The sequence below is a fragment of the Ursus maritimus genome, unplaced genomic scaffold (assembly GCF_017311325.1).
Source record: "Ursus maritimus isolate PB19 unplaced genomic scaffold, ASM1731132v1 scaffold_4, whole genome shotgun sequence".
NCBI classification, from domain to species: domain Eukaryota; kingdom Metazoa; phylum Chordata; class Mammalia; order Carnivora; family Ursidae; genus Ursus; species Ursus maritimus.
Window position 1 is genome coordinate 57270028 of NW_024426552.1, and position 23080 is coordinate 57293107.

Consider the following 23080-nt stretch of genomic DNA (forward strand, 5'->3'; position numbering starts at 1 on the left):
AAAAACAATGAGGCAATTAACTATATACCATAAACGACAGGAAACAAAAATAATCTGTCTGAATAAAGAAACAACTTAGGGAGTTATCTGTTCACAAGTAATGAATGAAAATATGAGTGGACTTCTTACCTGCTTCAGGGCAGGGGAACATGGGATCAGCTCTCCTATCCTGTTTATTCCGGCATTGATTTTCTTCTTTCTATGCCTCTCCACTAGACAGGGGGGAAAATCCATTTATCAAACCTTATGGTACCACTGCCAAAGTCTGTTATTCTCCCTGGGTAAAGAAATTTTAGGTAACGAAATCCCTAACAAAATTTTATCAAACAGTATCTACTGAAGACAACTACAATTAGATTTCTAAGAACGTCGTATTTTAAGTCTAGTCTCACAGGAATTGATATAAGTAGTACTTCTATTAACATTTTAAAAATGTGATCTATAATAATTAAATTCAAACTATAAACAAAAGTTGGTAATATTACGTCACTGTTAAGGCCATTATTACGTTTCAAGTAATGACTAGAGATTTTAACTAAAATTTAAGAAGCCACTAACAAGCTAAGTTACTAAACAGCTGCCTTTTCATATAGGCAAATGAGACCTACTTAGATTACAGAACCTTAAAACACCTTTTAGTATGACTAGAAGGCATTTTTCGAATAGAACAGCTATTATGACTTAAAATTTCTATGGAGTCTGGTCTATTCACTTTGGCCACATAGGACTTTTCCCATCTAAGAAACTGAGCAACCGACAACATCTCAATCAAATTAACTGAGAAATACTCCAGGCTTACATGCTACAACTTTAAAGATCATATGGGAGGGTCAAGAGGGCACAAGATGATCTAAATAATTTCAACAAGACACTGTAAGTAGAAACATTAGTCTTGGCTATTTTCTGTCAGAAAGGTTTCTGAAACTTTCCTTTCTAACAAGATTCCAGTATTTCTAAGAGGATGTCTTTCAGATTGACCATAAGAGCAGGTCTTTGTTTTGTAAAATACATACTTTTTGCTTCATAGTCTAGCAGTAAAGATATCTTTTTAATGACATCTAATTACTCTCTCAAAATAAAATACTAACAGTACATATTTATGACACCATGTGAGTTAATTCCAATAAAAATATTTAGTTCCCATGGCCAAAAAAGTTTGGATTTAATTCATTTGGCCAAAGAAGGCAAAGCAATACAGTATAACTAACTTTTCTTTGTAATTCTTTAAACAATAGTATTTGTTCTCACCTACGAGTGGATCTTTAAATGTGTGGAGGTGAAAAAAAAAAAAAAAAAAAAAAACCAACAACATTAAGACTCTTTAGCCACAGTGATAAAGGGGAATTCAAAGGCAGGAAATTCCCATTTTGGGGAGCAGCAATATTCCACCAGTGTTCACCACCCCTTTCCATAGACAAAAATCCCCCCAGGGTTCTTTCCTTAAGGAAAGGAAGGTATCATTTACAGAGTAATAGATTTTAACTTCTAAAATATTTTGTCTGAGATCTGGACTGTAGCCCCTGAAAAATAAAATGTTATAAAATGTACCAAATTGTAAACGTACACACAATTAGTTCTATAAATGTTTATCCAGCGTTGGCCTATAATTTTGAAGTTTGAGGTAAAACCAAATATTTATTTTCTACATTTCTTCCTATAATTGAGGACTCCACAACTTCATTTAAGATTTTTCACATTTCAAGGACCTTTAAGATCTACAGCCTGCTGCTCATCTCTCCCCTACTCCTCTAGGCAGCCACCCCCTCTGGAAGTTCTGCAAAGGCACATACTCTTTATTCCATTTGGGAGAGGTAGAGCTGGACTTCCTCAGTGAGTGAAATCACTTAAACCATTAGTTCCGGGAGCATATTAATCCTTAAATTATCTAAATAGACAATGAATCAAAAGATGATTAGCAAGCCATCTTCATGAGACTTGAGGCGTTCTGTCAAACAGTAAAGGAACAAAAAAGTAAGGAACAGGGGAGCCTAGGTGGCTCAGTAAGTTGAGCATCTGCCTTCAGCTCGGGTCATGATCTTGGGGTCCTGGGATCGAGCCCACATCGAGCCCGGCATCAGGCTCCCTGCTCAGCAGGGAATCTGCTTCTCCCTCTGCTCCTCACCCTCACCCATGCTCTCTTACTCTCAAAGAAATAAATAAAATATTAAAAAAAAAAAAAGTAAGGAAGATTTTCCTAAAACATAATGAATAATGATGCTATGCTTACTTATAACATAAAAACTTACAATCAACTACAGAATAATTTCATTTTGAATGAAAGTGCTAACAAATAAAATTGAAATTGTTTCTACCTGCATTATGTGTCTCCCGGTTTTTCTTTCTGAAACAAAAAGTGCAGATAAAAAAAACATGAAAATAATGGGAAAACATTTTTACCACTTTATATTTTGAGAACAATAAGAATTAATTTTATGAATTTGTATTTGTTGTATCAGCAAGAAACCATCTGAAGAAACATTTTCTTAATATATATTATGGTATGAAAACCTACCTGCAGATACAGCGATATAAACTTAGAATCTACAATTTCTAAAAGTAACTATAATTCTCTATTCTTCCATACCCAGAAGTCATTGGTTGGGAAGTAAATCAATCACTGAAAAAACCTTAACTATTCGTAAAATGTAATTAAAGAGCTAGTCAGCTCTCAAAGTGATATGCCAAGTAGGTGACTTCTGGTGTCTGCCCTGGTGCCCGGCAAGGGGTGCCATGAACGTGTAAGGGATACAAGCAACAGGAGAGAGGAAACTTTTAATCCCCAGGGAGAACAGCATGGCAGCCATCAGCACCCATGCACAGACCACGGATACTGGAGCCACCTTTTGCATTTGTGTGCCTAAAAGCTAATTTCCTAAAACCACTGGCTTTCCCTTTCATGTACAAACGCTAGCATTCTCTAATAGCTATTTGGTAAGGAAAGAGAATGGGGATTTTAGTATTAATGAAAGCACTGGGAATGCAATTCTAAGCAGAAACACTGCCCAAAATGCTAGCAGTTCAGAAGGGGGCTTATACAAAGAACAGCAATAATACTGTACTGATGTGCATATTGTAATGTCACAAAATTGTAATGTCACAAGATGTCCATTCAAACTGACTTCAGCCTAAATGAACTTACGATCTACAAAGTAATGCTGTTTGCAAGTAAAAATTTCAGGAGAAAGTAAACATTTAACACAGATTTGGTATTATACAATCTTAATTACTGATTGACAGTCTTACTTGTTAACGCTTTAATAAAATAAGGAGGACAGGTAAACTTTAGCTATATACTCCTTTCTGTAAATCTGTATTTATTTATCCACACATATTTCTGAAGCACCCAAATGAAAGTTCCACATTTTCCAGGCACCCAAATGAAACTTCCCAGAGGACTACCTATTTAGCAAAGTAGGGACTAATCCTGCTTCTTATCTGCCCAAACTATATTATTTTTGGACTGAGGTTACATACCTGTGCTGCTTCTTTGTAGGAGTCTCATTCTCTGTCATTTCTGGCATGATTACAGTGATAGGAACCTACAACGCATAGAAAGACACACCAGAAAGTTTAAAGTTAGTATGTTAGAGAAATTGATTCATAGCAATTTGGTTTGAATTCCAAAATGCTAAAAAACAAAAGTGACATTATGGAAAAGCACTGTCTTAGCTGTCATGGATAGAAAAAGGTATAAGAAAGGTATAAGAAAACAAGACAAAAAAAAAATTATAACTAGCAGATGGAGAGCATGGTGAATGTGAAATGTGAGGTACAGCCAGAAAGTGCTTGAGAGGACTGGAGTAGAGAAAGATCACTGATGGGCCTGGAAATCTAGAAAGGCTTAAAGGTGGTGTGGATTTGAGCAAGACCTGGAAAGACAGGTAAAACATATTTGACTTGGGAGAGTATGTTCTTTGTTCATGGTACTGTTTGAAGTGCTCTGCAAAATTTAAACTAGAACAATGGTCCTCCTCTCTAAACACAGAAAGAGCAAAAGTGACAAGTGCACAAACATGTAATATTCCACACACGGAAGCGACCACTCACTCAACTCATCCACTCGTTGGCCAGCCTTCTCTCAAACTGCTACAAGTCTTATGTTATCACTCGAGAGTCATTAAAATCTGGATAGGAGTATGAAAATTCTACTTCTATTTAAAATATCAGAATGCTAAAGAATATACACAGTATAGAGAAATACGTTCATATGCCAAAAAAAAAAAAAAAAAAGCCTGAAAGCAAATACATGAAGATATTAGTTAGTCATAGTCAGGTAAGGTCAGCAATATAGGTGATTTCTTTCTCTTCTCTGATTTTCAAAAAATTTCATAATGAAAACCTTAATGCTTCTAAGTCTCGGGGACTGACGGCCTTTCAAAAGCGGTCTGCCCAGCTGGGATACCTGTTCCGGTACACTGGAGGGGGTGCAAGTGCAGTTTCCCATTTCCTGAGTGTGGAGCAGAAGTCAGAAAGCATGAGTTTAGGGGCGCCTGGCTGGTTAAGTGTCCAGGTCTTGATTTTGGCTCAGGCCATGATCTCAGGGTCGTGAGATGGAGCCCACATAGGCCCCATGCTAGGCGAGGAGCCTGCTTGGGATTCTCCTTCTCCCTCTGCCCTCCCCCCAAAGTATGTATGTGCACGCATGTGCTCGAAGAGAAGGGAGGGGGAGGGGAGAGGAGGGGAAGGGAGAGGAGGGGAGGGAAGGGGAGGAGAAAGCAAGCATGAGTTTAAAATCTAGTTCTGCCATTTCCTAGCTGTGAGGTCCTGGGCAAGCTAGATAGCCTCTTGGAATCTCAGATGTTTCGTCTCCAAAGTGGATCATAATCAAAGCATCTGGACCACTGGGTTATTTTGAGAAAGGAATGAAAAATGCAGGGGGAACACAGCAGCACAGTGCCTAGCAGCAAAAAGAATTCAACCAATATTAGCCATGAATAATAATGAAGGTACTTCAGGTTGGGCTGAAGCCCTGGAAAGGTGGAAGAAGGGTCCAGGGAAATAAGTAGAAGTGAATGCTGACAAGGTAACGACAGGAAGTACTGGCGGAAACAGCCTGCGGAGAAATGTGCATTCAAGACCCATTTCCAGCCGCTGATTCCACCTTCTCCCTAACATCAGTGATGGCACACATCAGCTTCAAGCAACACACTCACATTAGATAACCACATAATGACAATTTGGGACATGTGAGTAAATAAAGAAATCCCTGTCACCTTTCTCACCCAAGGGCTTGCAGAATTTCTTCACTTTTGATTCCTGGCTTCCAACGCCTCCCGTTTCTGATCCAAATCTATCATCTTCTGCCAGAAGATGGTCTATAAGTTATGTTTTCTTCTTACTACACAAGAGAAAAATCAATGAGTGTTTATAGTTGCTAGGTTTCCCTTAGCAGCATGTGAAACGACCAGCAACCTCTGGCACATAGGCAGATTTTTAGTGGCATACAGAAGACCCCTAATTCTCCTCACTGTCCCTCAAGTTCTTACTTTCCTCCACCCAGGTCTTACACTAAGATCTGCCCTCAATTCTAAAATTATCTTCCCTCAATCTCCTACTTCCCTCTCCTCTCTGGTGCCAGTGACTGAGAACTTACTCAAGGGTCGCCCCCAAGGGCAGCGACACTAGAAGACAGCCTTCAGGCCTGTGTATCATATATGCTCTCAAACATGTAGATTTGGAGGCTTTTTTCCAAAGGAGAAGCGATGGGTAGGGGCCCGGAGTCTGTATTTTCAACAACGTACTAGTTAAAAACCACAAATTGTCAGCCCATCTCTAAATCATCAAATCAGTCTCTAAGGGAGGAATTCCAGTCTTTAAGGGAGGAGTCTGAAATTTAATGAATGCCCCCAGGGGATTCTTATCAGGAACTTTTAGAAAGGCAAGCAGGTATCTTAAGTTGGTGGAATTTCAGGCATCTGACTGATAGCCTATTGTAGGAGAGATTACTTGGGATACAGCAAGACAGCTGGACATACAATTTCACCTATAAACCCGTAAGGTCAGATTTCCCATGTATCCGTAAGTCAGCATTTGGTCATTAATGTCACAGTGTCTGTTGTTCCTCTGGAGCAGGTTTGAAAGTCTGCAGATTCATGTTCCAATCAAGATACATGAAGTAAAAGTTCCAATCTTCTAAACATTTAGAATCTTAAAGTAAATGATGCTAGAGGCCTATCACGTTAAGTAAACATATTCATTGCATGGGGGCAGGGGTGAGAGGCAGGGTTTAACTGAAAGAGGTATATCATGCAGGTTACCAAATGTCACTATAAATATCCGTCTCAAACCACATCTTAACCTGAAATTGAGTTACATCGATCCATGCACAACTGTTTCCATATGCTACTCCTGATATTAAAACTGCATTCCTCACATATAAAAAGAACACTTATCGAAATAATAAGCTATATAATATCATCATGAATCCTTGTCCACCGATTCATTAACCTACTAAGGAAATGTTACTTTTACAAATATACCTTTTAAAATATTTAAAGTGCCATGAATTTTTAAGGAAAAATTTCAAAATGTTACATTAGTAACCCATGAATTACTATTTTTCATGGTAAGAAAGAATTATTTCTAAAATCAGACAAATCCAATGGTTCTCAAAGTGTGGTTTTGAGATCACTTGCATCAAAATCACAAATTTTAAAAGTGCTTTTGACTCCTGCAGTAACACTTACATATAGTAAAATGCACCAATCTTAAGTGTAACATTCAGTGAGTTCTGACTAATGCACACACCTGTGTGACTGAACCCCTATCAAGGTACAGAACGTTATGACCAGAGAACGTTCTCATGACCCTTTCCAATCAATACTCCCACAGAGGCAACCAGTGTTCTCCTTTTTTTCACCACTGAACCTTATAATGCATTAACTGAGAACTCTGTTGGGCCAAGCTTTCACTCTGCATAATGTTTCTGAAATTCATTCAGTAGTTTGTCCCTTTTTATTGCTGAGTACCACTGTATAACTGTGTGGGAGTTTATAGTTCAGTTTGTTTGTTCATTTTTCTGTTGATGAACACCTGGCCTGTTCCTGTGTTTTGGCTACTATGAATAAAGCTGCTATCCATGAACATTCTTCTGTAACGTCTTTCTTTCTGCTGAGTAAATATCTAGGAGTGGAAATGCTTATTATACACCCTGCAGTTCTACTCCTAAGTATCTACCCAAGAGAAATAAAAAAGTATATCCACAAAAAGACTTCTATAAGAACATTTATCACACTCTCCCCAGAGTGACAGTACCGTTGTGCATTCCCACCCAAAATGTAAGAGTTCTGGTTGCTCCATATCCTTCTAAGATTTTTTTAAGATTTTATTTGTTTATTTGACAGAGAGAGACAGCCAGCAAGAGAGGGAACACAGGCAGGGGGAGTGGGAGAGGAAGAAGCAGGCTCCCAGCGGAGGAGCCTAATGTGGGGCTCGATCCCAGACCGCCAGGATCCATATCCTTCTAACATTGGGTTTGTCTGCCTATTGATTTCAACCATTCTGGTGGTTATATAGTAAAATCTCATTATAGTTTACTTCTCATTTCCTGGATGACTGATAATATTGAGTACTTTTTTATGTGCATATTAAGACCATTCGTAGATCTTATTTTGTCTGCTTATATATTTTTGCCAGTTTTTTAATTGGACCGTTTATCCTTTTATTATTGACTTATAGAAAATCTTCATATATTCTGAGTTCTTATATCTTCTGGATACCTGTCCTTTGTCTGAAATATATTTTGCAAATATTTTCTCCCATTATGTGGTCTACCTATGCATTTTCTTAACTGTGTCTTTCGGTAAGCAAAAGTTCTTGATGAAGTAAAACTTACCAATGTTTAATTTATGATGATTCCTTTTATGGCCTGTCTGAGAAATCTTTACTAATCCCCAAGATATTCTCCTACAATTGTTTCTATAAGGTTTATGATACTGTCATATTCAATGATCCATACTATGTAAGGCAGGAGGTAGGGGTTAAAGTTCATTTTTTTCCCCATATGGATAGTTAGTTGTTCCAACATCATTTGTTGAAAAGATTTCCTTTCCTCAATGGTACCTTTGTTAAAAATCAAATGTCCTTATCAGTGAAGTTCCATTTCTAGGCTCTCTGTTCCTTTGCTCTCTCTTCTGAGCTATCCTTATGCTACTATCACACAGTACTGACTAAGCATCTGTCTAAAATAGAGATTCCTCTGTCCCAACCCAGACCTACTGAATAGGAATCTTAGAAAGGACAAGTCCAGAAATATGATGTTCTTTTTTTTTTTTTTTTAAAGATTTTATTTGACAGAGAGACAGCCAGCGAGAGAGGGAACACAAGCAGGGGGAGTGGGAGAGGAAGAAGCAGGCTCCTAGCAGAGGAGCCTGATGTGAGGCTCGATCCCATAACGCCGGGATCACGCCCTGAGCCGAAGGCAGACGCTTAACCGCTGTGCCACCCAGGCGCCCCAGAAATATGATGTTCTAACAAGCTTCCTAGTTGATTTTTCTGCACTGTAAAGTTTGAGAAGTGCATTACTTTAATACTGTTCCTCTAAAACTGATACAAATCAATGAGCTCACAAACCAATGAGTCCACATGGGAAGAACAGTGAGCCTGGAATTAGGAAAATGAGCTTTTATTCTAGATTTGCTACTCAAAAGCTAGGTATCATTTTATTTATCACAACTTAAGGCCAAGTTTCTTCACATGTAAAACAAGAGGGTAGGACTAGATCCAATCATTCAGGTATGGATTGAGTGCCCACACTGCCTAGGAATTACATATATAAAGATGAAAAAGGCAAGTCTTCCCTCAAGAAGAACACAGTCTACATCAGGGCTATCCAAAAGAACTTTGTTTAGTAGAAAAAATCTCTATCTGTGCTATTCATATGGTCACCGTTCGTCACATGTCGGTATTAAATGCTTGAAATGCGGCTAGTGAGACCATGTAATTAACTTTTAATTTTATAAATTTTAAGTAATTTAAATTAAATAGTTACATGTGGCTACTGGTTACCATACTGGGCAGCACAGGGAATTTTAAAAATAATCTTAAAAAGATGAATTTAAAAATCGGTTAATGAATGTCAACTTCCTAGTTCTGCTATTGTCCTACAGCTATATGTCACTACTAGGGGAAAGTACATCAGTAGTACATGGGTTCAGCAGTACATAGCATTTTTGTAACCTCGTTTGAGTCTACAATCATTTTAAAATAAAAAGTTTTAAAAAAGTGATTTAAAAAAATGGTAAATTCCACATACATAAAAAAGTCTTGAGAATCTGAGAACTGCACCAAAAATATACAAAATATGGGAGGAAGGGAAGGTGCAGGAGGTGCAGAGAGAAAAGAAAACTTGGACTAGACTGTGAAGGAATTTTCTGTGCCTAATAAGTATGTTCAGCTTTTATCTCAAGATCAGTGGCTGTCAGATCAGTGCCGGTCTGAAACAAAGTTCCCCTGGTCTATAGCAAAATGAAAAAAAGTACAATGAAGTAAGATTTATTTTCTTTTTTATTGATATGTAACTTACATACAATAAGTCATTAATTTAAGTTCACTGCTCAATGAATTTATATATGTGAAAACACCCATGTAACCACCACTCAGATGAAGATACAGAACATTATCACGAAAGGCTCTCAAAGTCCCTGCCACTTAATCCCTTGAAACTTCTTTCAAAAATATACATTCAAAGAAGAATATATATTTCCAAGGAAGACAAACAAATGACCAACAAGTACATAAAAAGGTGTTCAACATCATTAATCATTAGGAAAATTAAAATCAAAACCATAATGAGATCTCACCTCACACCTGTTAGAATAGCTATTCCCAAAAAGGCAAAAGATAAAAAGTGCTGGTAAAGATATGGAGAAAAGGGAACCCTTGTACACAACAGGTGAGAATGTAAACTGGTACAGCCATTACGGAAAACAGTATGGAGGTTCCTCAAAAATTAAAGATAGAAGTACCGTATGACCCAACAATCCCACTTCTGGATACAGAGGAAATGAAAACACTATCTGTAATCCCATGTTCACGGCAGCATTATTCACAACAACCAAGACACGCAAACAACCTAAGGGTCCATCGATGGGTGAATGGGTAAAGAAAATGTGACACACACATATATACAATGAAATATATATATTTACATCTACATACATATACACATGTATATATTTTATACACATATATATATATACATAATGGAATACTATTCGGCCTTTAAAAAAGAAGGAAATCCTGATATTTGTGACATGAATCAACCTGGAGGACAGTATGTTAAGTGAAATAAGCCAGATATAGAAAGACAAATACTGTATAATCACACTTACATGTGGAAACTAAAAAAGTTGAACTCACAATAATTGAGGATAGAATGGTAAGTGCCAGTGGCTAGGTGATAGGGGAAATGGGAGAGGCTGATCAAGGGCACAGACATTCAGTTATAGGATGAATAAGTTCTGGAGACTTAATGTACAGAATGATGACTGTAGTTAATAACTTATTGTATACTTGCAATTTGAGAGAGAAGATCTTAAAATCTTTTGCTCTTACCAGAAAAAGTAACTATGTGAATGGATGGATATGTTAATTAGTTTGGCCATGGTAATCATTTTACAATGTATATATACATATCAAAACATCTTATTGTATACCTTAAATATATACAATATTTATTTGTCAATCATACCTCAAGAAAGCTGGAAAAAATATATGTTTATATTCAAAAGTGTGCTATTACCTCACACATTGATGGTGGGGATGTAAAATCACTTTGGAAAACAGTTTGGCGGTTCCTCATATAGTCAAAACACAGAGTCACTCTATGACCCAGCAATGCCACCTAGGTACATACCCAAAAGAACTGAAACACATGTTCACACAAAAGCTTGTACATGTACATTTGCTGCAGCAGCACTCATAAGAGCCAGTGAGTCGAAACAAGCCAAATGTCCATGTGAATGATGAATGGATAAGTGAAATGGGCTATGTCCACACAAGGGAATCTTATTCAGCAATACACAGATATGAAGTACTGATAGCTGCTATAGCATGGGTAACACTTGAAAATATGTTAAGTGGAAGAAGACGGACACAAAAAGTCACATATTGTATAATTCCACTTATATGAAATGTCCAGAAGCAAAACCATAGAGACAGAAAGTAGTGGCTGCCAGGAGTGGGAGAGGGAATGAAGAGTGATGGCTAATGGGTAGGAGTCTCTTTTGCGGACGATGCTCTAGAATTAGATTGTGGAGATGACTGCACAACTTTGTAAACGTGCTGAAAAGCACTGAATTATATACTTTAAAAGGGTTAGTTTTACGACATATGAATTATATCTTAATAAAAAATATAAATAAAAAATGAAGGGGAAAGCAAAAAATTGTGCTACAAATATAAAAAGTTTGACATCTCCAGATTTAATCAATGCTTTGTTGGCAAACACTTTTTAAAAATTATTTTGAGGCAAATAATTATATAACTATTTGTACACATATAACTATTTCATATACGTAGCCTCATCTAATATTCACTAATATGTAAAGTAAGTGGCATTAAAATAATTTAGTAATTTGTCCACAGTCACAGTTAATAAATGGTGAGGCAGGATTCTAACTTAATACTAGCTGACTCCAGAGCCCAAGTCCTTAACTATTTTCTTTTTTTTTTTTTTAAGATTTTATTTATTTATTCGACAGAGAGAGAGACAGCCAGCGAGAGAGGGAACACAAGCAGGGGGAGTGGGAGAGGAAGAAGCAGGCTCCTAGCAGAGAAGCCTGATGTGGGGCTCGATCCCGCAACGCCGGGATCACGCCCTGAGCCGAAGGCAGACGCTTAACCGCTGTGCCACCCAGGCGCCCCCCCTTAACTATTTTCATAGTGCTTCTCTACCTCCTCCATCCCCTGAAGCAAGCAAGCAAGCACAGTATGGTACATTTTAACAAAACCATGTCTTCAACTATTATATTCCTTCTGTTTCAATTTATATCTTATTATCCTGGACATATGCAGGTGGTAATATCTAGCCCAGAAAACTTATTTTCTCATAAGGCCCCTGCTCAAAGAAAACAAAAACATCAATCAGAAGCCATATGCAAATAAAAAGCAACGTGATTTAGTTTTCTCATAAAACAAAATATTCAAATAATCCTCTTCAGACAGGTGTTAAATGTTTGAAGTAGAATTCTACTGCAGGCACTGTTTAGAAAGACTGAAAAGATAAAAGAGGGCTCACAGTTTTAAAAATTACTACAAAGCTACAGTAACCAAGACAGTGTGGTACTGGAGGAAAGAAAGACACACAGATCAGTGGAATCAAGCTAAGAGCCCAGAAATAAACCCTTACATTTGTGGCCAACTGGTTTTCAACATGGATGCCAAAACCATTCAGTGGGGGAAAGAATACCCGTTTCAACAAATGATGTTGGGGCAATGGGACATTCACATGCAAGAGAATGAAGTTAGACCCCGGCCTCATAACACATACAAAATTTAACTCAGAAAGAATCATATCATAGCTCAACATAATGGTGAATACTTTAAAACTCTTAGATATGAAACCAAAAGCACAAGTGACAAAAGAAAAATATATTTGATTTCAAAATTAAAAATTTTTGTGCTCAGAGGACACCATCAAGAAAATGAAAAAACGGGTGCCTGGGTGGCTCAGTCGGTGAAGTGTCTGCCTTTGGCTCAGGTCATGATCGCAAGGTCCTGGGATGAGCGCCGCCATCAGGCTCCCTGACCAGCGGGGAGCCTGCTTCTCCTTCTCTCTGCTGCTCCCCCTGCTTGTGCTCTCTTTGTCAAATAAATACATAAAATCTTTTAAAAAAGTGAAAAAATAATCCATAGAATGGGAGAAAATATTGACAAATCATGTATCTAATAAGGGGGCTGTACTTAGGCTATGTAAAGAACTCTTACAACTCAGTAATTAAAAGACAACCCAATTTAAAAATGGGCAAAGTATCTGAATAGATGTCTCTCCAAGGAAGATACACAAATGGCCAATAAACACATGAAAAGATGTTCCGCAACATTAGCCATTAGGAAAATATAAGTAAAAACCATGTGAGGGGCACCTGGGTGGCTCGGTCTTTGGCTCAGATCATGATCTCAGGGTCCTGGGATGGAGCCCCATATCCGGCTCCCTGCTCAGTGGGGACCCTGCTCCTCCCTCTCTCTCTGTCACTCCCCCCTGCTTATACTTTCTCTCGCTCTCTGTCAAATAAATAAAGTCTTTTAAATAAATAAATAAATAAATAAACAAACAAACCATGTGAGATAAGACTTCATATCTGCTAGGATGGCTAAAATAAAAAAAGACAGTCAATAACAAGTGTTGGTGAGGATGTGGGGAAATTGGAGCTCTCATATACTACTGGTGGGATTAAAAATGGTACCACCACTTTGGAACAATTTGGCAGTTCCTCAAAATGTCACACATAGAGTTACCATATGAATAAGCATTTCTACTCCTAGATATACTCAAAGATAACTGAAAACAACTGTTCACACACAAAAACTTGTACGTGAATGTTCATAGCAGAAATATTTGTAATATCCAAAAAGGGAAACAACCCAAATGTATATCAACTGATGAAGGGATAAATAAATTGTGGTATATTCACACAACAGAATATAACTCAGCAATGAGGAACGAAGTACTGATACATTTTACAGCATGGATGAACTCTGGAAACATCATGCAATATGAAAGAAGTCAATCACGGAAGACCGCACATTGTATGATTCCCATCTACTTTAAATTCTGGAACATGAAAATTTAGAGAGACTGAAAGTAAATTAGTGGTTGCCAGGGTCTGAGGAAGATGAAGAATGTCTGCTAATGGCGGGTAGACAGACGGAGGTGTTTGTTCTTTTTAGGGATGATGAGATGTTCTAAAATTAGATTACGGTGATGGCTGCACAACTCCGCAAATATACTAAAAACCATTAAATTTCACTTTAAACTTTATGGTATGTGAATTGTATCTCAATCACCCTGTTTAAAAAGAAAAAAGAAGAGAAAACTTTTGATGGAAGTCTCTTTGGGTAATTTGAAATTTTCTACCCAGTCATCTTTTTCATCAGTTTATATATGTTTGTTTTCAGCGTAAAATTTTTTGGTTACCAATCATCCCCAATTTTCCTAACACCGAGAAAATGTGTAAAAATAAGTACTAGCATTTATTTTTTTAAAAAATTGGTTTAACTGTTCAGGGTCAAATTGTGTTTTCTTTCCACCAAGAAGAAAATTAGCGGTAAAGATTAATTTAAATTGTGTCTTTAGATACAATGAAGAGAAAAACCTAACTCTTATCAATCAAATTTTCAAATTAGAATTAAGAAGACTTAGTTGAGGAACGCCTGGGTGGCTCAGTTGGTTGAGAGTCTGCCTTCCGCTCAGGTCATGATCCTGGGGTCCTCAGATGGAGTCCCACATTGGGTCCCTGCTCATGGGGAAACTGCTTCTCCCTCTCCCTCTGCCTGCTGCTCCCCCTGCTTATGCACTCTCTCTCCCTCCCTCTGTCAAGTAAATAAATAAAATCTTTTTAAAAAGGCGGGGGGGGGGGGGGGAATGCCTGGGTGGCTCAGCTGTTTAAGCATCTGCCTTCGGCTCAGGTCCTGATCCCAGGGGTCCTGGGATGGAGTCCCACATCGGGCTCCTTGCTCAGCAGAGAAACTGCTTCTCCCTCTCCCTCTGCCTGAGGCTACCCTTGCCCATGCATGCTCTCTCTGTCTCTCTCTCTCTGATTGAGAAATAAATAAATAAATAAATAAATAAATAAATGTCTTAGTTGAAAACATTTTATGGCACATTGTTAAACATAATTTGTCCATGGTTTGTGGAAAATCTTTTCAACCCTATACTTAATTCCGTTTTGCTGCTGCTTAATATATTCCTAAGTATTTTACAATTATTTAAAATGTTTTATGTAATGGCTACACAGGCAGTTTTTAAATGTGTTCTATTTCTTCATCTGAGATCTCTAGTAAATCCTCAGCTCCCTCCAATTAAAATGACTTAACCCACTGAACTAGGGTATGATCCATGGAAATGATAACACAACTAAGCTGGTCTGGGTCACAGCCATTTATATCCCTAGTATAATTATAATAAACGCAATTTTATACTCCCATAACTGCTTATTTAACAATTTTTAACAGTTTTTCCTTATAATAAAAATAATATGTACCTAGAAAACAAAACCAGACATAAAGAAAAAAATGAAACTACTTTCAAACACATCACTTGACCAGAATCCACAAGAATGCCTGTTGATATCCTTATAGATTTCTTCTGGGTTTTTTTCTACATATGCCTGATTTTTAATAAATGTTGGACCATAAGCAATTTTGTATTCTGCGTTTACTTAAGGTGAGCATTTACTTAAGGTAAGTAAAGGTGTCACCTTAAGGTGACAAAATATATTCCTCCTGTCAGTCACATCACCATCATGCTTGGTGCTGTCAGGGTGGTTCCTAAATGCCAACCCAGAGATACTACGACATATATAAGAAAAGGAAATTAATGAAGTCCTGCCACGGAGCTTTCACAGTGAAGCTGAGTCAAACTGTACCTCAAGAACAAGAAATAAGCCAGAGGTTTTAACTGTTTATTTACAAACTATACAAGTAACCAATTTGTATAGGAATTATTTCCAAAGAGTACAGAAATATATTAAATGGAAGAATGACTGGGCTCTACAATCATGCTTTCCAGGAATACCCACTGTAAACAGTCTGGAATTTGTTTGACCCTTTTCTTGTTCTCTTCCATACAAACTACAAACACTCCTAGTGAAGAAATTATAACTAAATTCCATGCATTAAGTTTTTTAAAATTCAGGGCACTTGGGTGGCTCAGTCGGTGGGGCATCCAACTCTTAATTTTGGCTCAGGTCATGATCTCGGGGTTATGGGATTGAGCCCCCCCCTCCTTCAGTCTCCGCACTCAGAGGGAGAGTCTGCTTGAGATTTTCTCTCCGCCTCCCTCTGTCCCTCCCCCACTTCTCTCTAAAATGAATAAATAAATCTTTAAAAAATTCAATTGCAAAGTAATCCGTGCTCTTTGTAAAAATTGTAAACAGCATGGATGTATACGAAGTACCAGTGCCCCTCTGCTTTTAACAGTCTGGTGATACCAATTCCAGACATTCTCCCTATATAAGTCCAGGCAATTACTTATGTACGTATTAGTAACTGTTACACTGGAAGAACAGGACACTTAAAATGCAAGTACTATAAAATACCTTCCATTGTCAGTTCAAATCTCTGTGGGGTGATCCTGCTCCTTGGATAAAATTCAGGGTGGATCCCATGACTTTACTGATCACAATTACACAATAAAAATCCTCTAGTCATTTTTAGTCACAAACAACCCATTGAGAGTATCTCAGTATGGTTCCTTTGATGCAGGTAATGCCTCTCCCCATACTGTCTCTTTCTCTCCCCCACCCCCACCTTCTGCCTCCGTCCTTAAGGCTCCAGCCTCTTTCTGCTGAGGTAGCCCTGCCCCTGATGGAAGGCCTGTGGCACAGTGCCCAGACCAGCTCCTCCTGACATACTGTGGACCCATGTCTGGTCCACAGAAACACATACCTCTCTGATGCAACAACTCCTAGAAATTTACCATATAAGTCATATTCATGTGTAAAAGGACATTTATTCAAGGATATTCTTCACAAAATTGTTTCAATTGTACCAAAGGACAAGGAAACACCCCAAAGGCTCATCAAAAGAATGATTTTTTTTTTTTTTAAGGAGAATGATTGGGGCACTTAGATGACATAGTCCGTTAGGCGGCTGACTCTTGGTTTCGGCTCAGATGGTGATCTAGGGGTTTTGAGATCAAGCCCTGTGTTGGGCTCCGTGCCCAGTGGGGAGTCTGCTTGGGAGTCAGTCTCTCTTTCTCTCTCTGCCCTTTCCCCCCCTCTAAAATAAATAAATAAGTGTGTCTGGGTAGCTCAGTTGACTGAACGTCCAACAATTGGTTTCAGCTCAGGTCATGATCTCAGAGTCACATGATCAAGCCCAGGCTTGATTCTCTTCCTCTTGCCCCTCCCCACCACACAGGCTCTTTCTCTCTCAAAAACATAAAATCTTTTTAAAAATAATAATAAATAATTTTTTAAAAAAGAATGATTAAGTATGTCACAGTATTATTTTGAATCATGTGAAATTGCCCACATTTGACCTTTTCTGCCTCTAGAAACTACAATTTCAGATGGTTCAATCAAAAATAGACTGAATCATAATATCTAAATATTCAATCTAAATATATGTATATGTGTATACATATATGTATAATATAAATATATGTATATATGTATATATGTATGTGAATATATATATATATTGTTATAAAATGAGCTATACTGCCTCTCCCCCAAATTCATATGTTTAAGTCTTAAACCCCCATACTATGGAATGTGCCTGTATTTGGAGATAGAGTCTTTAAAGAGGTAATTAAGTTAAAATGGGTCATTAGGGTGGGCCCTAATCTAGTATGACTGGTGTCCTTATAAGAAAAGGAAATTAAGGGGCGGCTGGGTGGCTCAGTCAGTTGAGCATCTGCCTTCAGCCCAGGTCATGATCGCAGGGTCTTGGGATCCAGCCCCATGTCAGGTTTCCTGCTCAGCAGAGGAAGCTGCTTCTCCCTCTCCCGCTGTTCCTACTCGTGCTCTCTCTCTCTCACTCACACTCTCTCTCAAATAAATAAAATCGTAAAAAAAAAAAAAAAGAAAAAGAAAAGGAGATTAAAACACAGACCACACAGACATGGGATATGGGAACTACCAAGCATGGGTACTACAAGATGGCAACCATCTACAAGCCAAGATGAGAGGGCTCAGAAAAAAACAAACCTGCTGACACCTTGATCTTGGACTTGTAGCCTCCAGAGCTACAAGAAAATAAATGTTTCTTGTTTAAGCCACCCAGTCTGTGGTATTTTATGGCAGTCCTAGCAAACTATATTTTATATTTAATATATATAAATAGTTATATATTATATAATATATATACATACACATACACATTTATATATTATATAATATGTATGTGTGTATATGTATATATGTATAAATTTTTTAATTTAAAAAGTTATAAACTTATACATAATACCTATCCTTTGGGATGGGGAGAAGAATATACATGTGTATATTAACAAATGCACAGAATTTCTCTGGAAGGATAGCCTTTGAAGAGGGGAATGAGGGAAAGGGCACAAGAAAGACTTAGTGTATATTCTCATATAGAATTTTAATCTTTTGCCACATGTATGCATTTTCTCTTCTACAGTATGAATTAACTTTTCAGTCTTTCTAATAAATGTATTCAAGACTATAATATCTGCTCAAGGTACAATTTTGTCAATAGCCCATAGATTTTTAATATGCAATATTTTTAATAGTGATTAATTTCTAAATGGTATGTAGTTTCGGCTAAATTTCAAATTATTTTTTAAGGGGTGCCTGGGTGGCTCAGTTGGTTAAGTGGCTGCCTTCAGCTCAGGTCATGATCCAGGAGTTCTGGGATGGAGCCCTATGTCAGGCTCCCTGCTCAGCAGGAAGTCTGCTTCTCCCTCTTCCCCTCTCCCTCCGCCTCCCCCTGCTCCTGTGTGCTCTCACCTCTCTCTCTCAAATTAATAAAATCTTTTAAAAAATAAAAATAAATTATTTTTTAAAATACTGTACTGAAAAACAAAAAAGTAAATATTACCCCTAACTATATCCCTTTTTTGTGGGGAAGAAAATTAAAGTCCCCACTACCTCTCCCAGTTGGGAATCAATCTGATATCAATTTTTTTTTATCTTTCTTCAGAGTTATCTATGTATATGTATTATCATATTATCACATGCACATAAACTTTTTTAAAAATGAAATCACGCTAGGGGCGCCTGGGTGGCACAGCGGTTAAGCGTCTGCCTTCTGCTCAGGGCGTGATCCCGGCGTTATGGGATCGAGCCCCACATCAGGCTCCTCCGCTATGAGCCTGCTTCTTCCTCTCCCACTCCCCCTGCTTGTGTTCCCTCTCTAGCTGGCTGTCTCTATCTCTGTCGAATAAATAAATAAAATCTTTAAAAAAAAAATGAAATCACGCTATATATGTCACTCTGAAACATGCTTTATTTTTACTTAGAAATATAGACATCTTTCTAGGTAAGTATGTATCGATTTACCTTATTCTTTCTAATACGTACATAGTGTTATGCAGCACAGAGCCATTATTTATTTAGCTGTTCCCCATTGACCAATACTCATTTTTCCCCTCTTCCCCTCTTATTATTTTTGTGACTAAAAACAATCCTGAAAAAAAGACATCAATCAACATCTTTTAAGCTTTTATTAGTCCAAAAGGCAACAAAAGGTATCTTATTATTGCTTAACTTGCATCTCCTTGATGACTAGTGAGGCTGAATACCCTTTCCACATGTTATGAATCATTTCTATTTCTGTGATTTGCTTTTTATTATCTTGACTTTTACTTTTACTTCCTCTTCAACCTGAGTTGAAATAAAAAGTTTTCCAAGTACTTTTCTTTCTTTTTTGGCTCCCTTTGGTTAATTTAAATGTGTGTATGTGAGCTGTTTCCTTGTATTTATGATTGGCAACAAATAGTATCTAATTTTTAGGGATGCCTGGCTGGTCAGTTGATGGAGCATATGGCTCTTGAACTCCAGGTCATGAGTTTGAGCCCCACACTGGGTATAGAGATCACTTAAATAAATAAACTTAAAAAAAAAAAAAGTATCTGATTTTTAGAATTTGAGGTTTTCCTTGTAGCCCTCTTACATGATATATTTGTTAAGTGTTATATGAGTATTTGAGAAGAGTGTGTATTATTAGCTCCTTAGGTATAAAGTCATAGTAAATATTTTTTAAAGTTAATGTTTGCTCTTTGAAATAAACTCTGATAACAAATTACTGTGCATTTTCTTCTACTCAACATTTGCCCAGGATATGCATGTGTATTTTATTTTTAAACTTTCTGCATTATTTTGTTTTATATTTGTCTGAAGTCACCAAATCTGGTTCTATACAATCTAAGAGTCTTTTTTTTAAAAAAAGAATAATAAAAATAAAATAAATAAAAATTAAAAAGAAAATTAAAGAATCTATTCCAGTCATATTTATTGTAAATATTGTCCCATATGCTCATATTCTGTTCTCTTTCTCCTTCCACCCTCACTTTACTTTTCCTTGTCTGATTTTTTGTTTGTTTTCCTCAATACCTATTTTCCTTTTTTATCGGTTTGATTGATGAATTTCCCTAACAATTTTAAGACACATACTACAGTGGACATTCAGTATTCTCTCCTCTCCACTTCACGAGATTCCCCACTTTTCACTTAGGCATGTACTTCTAAGTCAGCCCTTGTGCCTCCGTGGTAGTCACTGGCAGGTCTTGGCAAGTGGCTTTTTTCTGGGCACAGTGACTGGTCTCAAACTGGTCCAAACATAGCAAACCTCAGGACTTTTTTTTGACGGTGTGGGTAGCTATGATTTTTCCCTTTCCAATTTAAAGAGAAAGCCTGTAATTTCAAATTCAGACATCTTCAAGAGAAAGAAGCCAGTCTGAGGATGAAAGGGTACACAAAGAAAAGCAAAGCTGAGAGGATAAAACCGAGAGAAAAGGAACTGCTTATCAATATCTTAACATTAAAATTTAAGTCTATCTTCTTCCTACTAAAAACAGTATTTATGGTCTCCTCCCCTCCCACCACAAAAGTTTTAACAGGCTCCATGCAACCCACCAACTGCCCACCACCCATCTCCCATGCCAAGCACTTCCTGAGACCATGTAGAATTTTAGCTCTAGAGTGGTTAGTTCTCCTTCTAGATCTATTTTGCATGTCCAACAGCCCATAATTTTCTTCTTTGTCCTCTTGTGCCTTATTTAAGAAGAACTCCTTGGTCTGATTATCTAGTTTGTTAACTTAGTCATCTAGTACAACCATGCTGCTACTCAGCCTGCTACTGAAGTTTTTATTTCAGAAAACATGATCCCATTTTGCAAAAACTTTCTTATTCTCATTTCTTTTTCATAGCACCCATTGCTATTTTATGGAAATTACACGCTCTCAAATTTTTTAGGATATTTTTGGACAAAAATGTTATCTTTTGTCCATTAACATTCAATTTGTTTTCTCAAATATCAATTCCTCTTTTTGTTCAGCTTGAGGCCACTCTTTCATCCTATTGGTTTTCCTTAAACATTTAGTGAGAATCGCTTAACTGAATTGGCAGATAAAGTTGGTTTCCCTAACACAGTAATTCATAATTCTGGATGCATTATAGAAATCACCTTTTTAAAGAAAGCTCCCTATTTGATCTTAATGTGCATCCACCACTGGGGCGTCTGGGTGGCTCAGTCGTTAAGTGTCTGCCTTCGGCTCAGGGCGTGATCCCAGGGTCCTGGGATTGAGCCCCACATCGGGCTCCCTGCTCCGCTGGAAGCCTGCGTCTTCCTCTCCCACTCCCTCTGCTTGTGTTCCCTCTCTCGCTGGCTGTCTCTCTGTCAAACAAATAAATAAAATCTTTTAAAAAAAAATGTGCATCCACCACTAAGAACCAATACTTTAATACATGTAAAAATCCCTCTTCACCCTGCCATGAATGTGCATGCTGATTATATAAGAGTTCTGGCTGTCAAAAGTATCACACATTGATGGAGGAGGTGAACAACTAGATGGATGCCTTCCAGAGGGAAGAGCTCCACATTCACAGTGACAACCGGAAGCTCTCTAAAGTATAACCCTGATTCTCTCCCTGGCCCTAAAGCCCATGATGGAGACACCCTCGATTTACATAAATATGTTCTAGTAGCTTAGCCCTGCGAGTAAATACTGTAATCAGGTATCCTAATTGTTCCTGCTACAGTTGTCCTGAAGTCTGCTAATTAATTACCTTTAACAACTGCTATGGTCTGAATGTTTGTGTCCCCCCAAAATTCATGTGTTGAAATCCTAACCCCCAAGGTATTAGGAGTTAGGGCCTTTGGGAAATGTTTAGGTCATGAACAGGTGAGGGTACAGCATGAAGTAGGTAGTCTGCAACCTGGAAGAAGGCCTTCACCAGAATCCAACCATGCTGGCATCATGACTTGGACTTACAGCTTCCAGAACCGTGAGAAATAAGTAGCTGTTGCTTACAAGAAATCTAGTCTATATTTTGTAATAGCAGCCTGAACGGACTAAGACAACTAACTTCTACCCCTTCCTACTTTTCAAAGTCTCTGAGCTTTGGGACTTTCCAGAATTGAGGTGGGAAAACTCACTTTCCTACTGTTTCACCTTTAAGTCTATATTGGGTTGCAGATTTCTCCACACTGTGTGGTTGTGCCATCAATCTGATCCCATATGCTTTGCATTTTTCATAAATTCCTCCATTTTTTGATCTTTAGATGACACCCTTCCCACCTTTTGAACGCTAATAAGGATGTGTCCTTATTTTCCTATTTTTTATTCTTTTTGTTACTTACCTAGATTTTTTTAAGATTATTTATTTTAAAAGCAGGGAGGGGCAGAGAGAGAAGGAGGGAGAGTCTTAAGCAGACTTTACACTGAGCGCGGAGTCTGACACCGGGCTTGATCTCATAACCCTGAGATCATGACATAAGCAGAAACCAAAGAGTCATCACCCAACAGACTGTGCCACCCAGGCACCCCTGGATTTTTTCATTATACAAATAAAATATCCTTATATCAAATGACTCAGACCATACTAAAGGATTTAAGTTACAAAAGATATAGTCTCTCACACCAACTTTTCCCTCCTGAAATTTCCTGTTAATACGACTCAAGTAATTACGCTATATAACTAATCTTCCCTTTCCCTACTCTGCTCTTGGTTAGTGGGTACTAAGTCTAGCCCACTCAACGAGAGGGGAACTAATCTCCATCTCTTAGAGAAGGCAGTATCTAAATATATTTTTCACAATTATTCTGCAAAGGAGATTTGTCTCTTCTCCCCCAATTTATTTATTTAACCATTTATTTATATCAGTAAGGACTCAAGGTCCTTTGGGTCAAAATAGAATGCTACAGTTATTTCATTGTTGAAACTGTTC

The 23080-nt window shown here is 37.7% G+C and overlaps 1 protein-coding gene across 2 annotated transcripts in view; it reads right to left on the reverse strand.

Annotated features, from left to right (window-relative positions):
- USF3 (upstream transcription factor family member 3) overlaps positions 1-23080 on the reverse strand; it is a 50817-nt gene that overhangs the window by 19135 nt on the left and 8602 nt on the right. The window contains exons 2-5 of one of the 2 annotated variants that reach the window (XM_040621250.1): positions 5223-5338; positions 3475-3539; positions 2313-2341; positions 130-212 (exon numbers count right to left, since the gene is read on the reverse strand). In XM_040621250.1, coding sequence (XP_040477184.1) covers positions 130-212; positions 2313-2341; positions 3475-3521 — 159 coding nt within the window. In that variant the 5' untranslated portion in view covers positions 3522-3539; positions 5223-5338. Of the gene's footprint in view, positions 1-129; positions 213-2312; positions 2342-3474; positions 3540-5213; positions 5339-23080 lie in introns of both variants that reach the window. The other variant, XM_040621249.1, reaches the window with a different exon arrangement.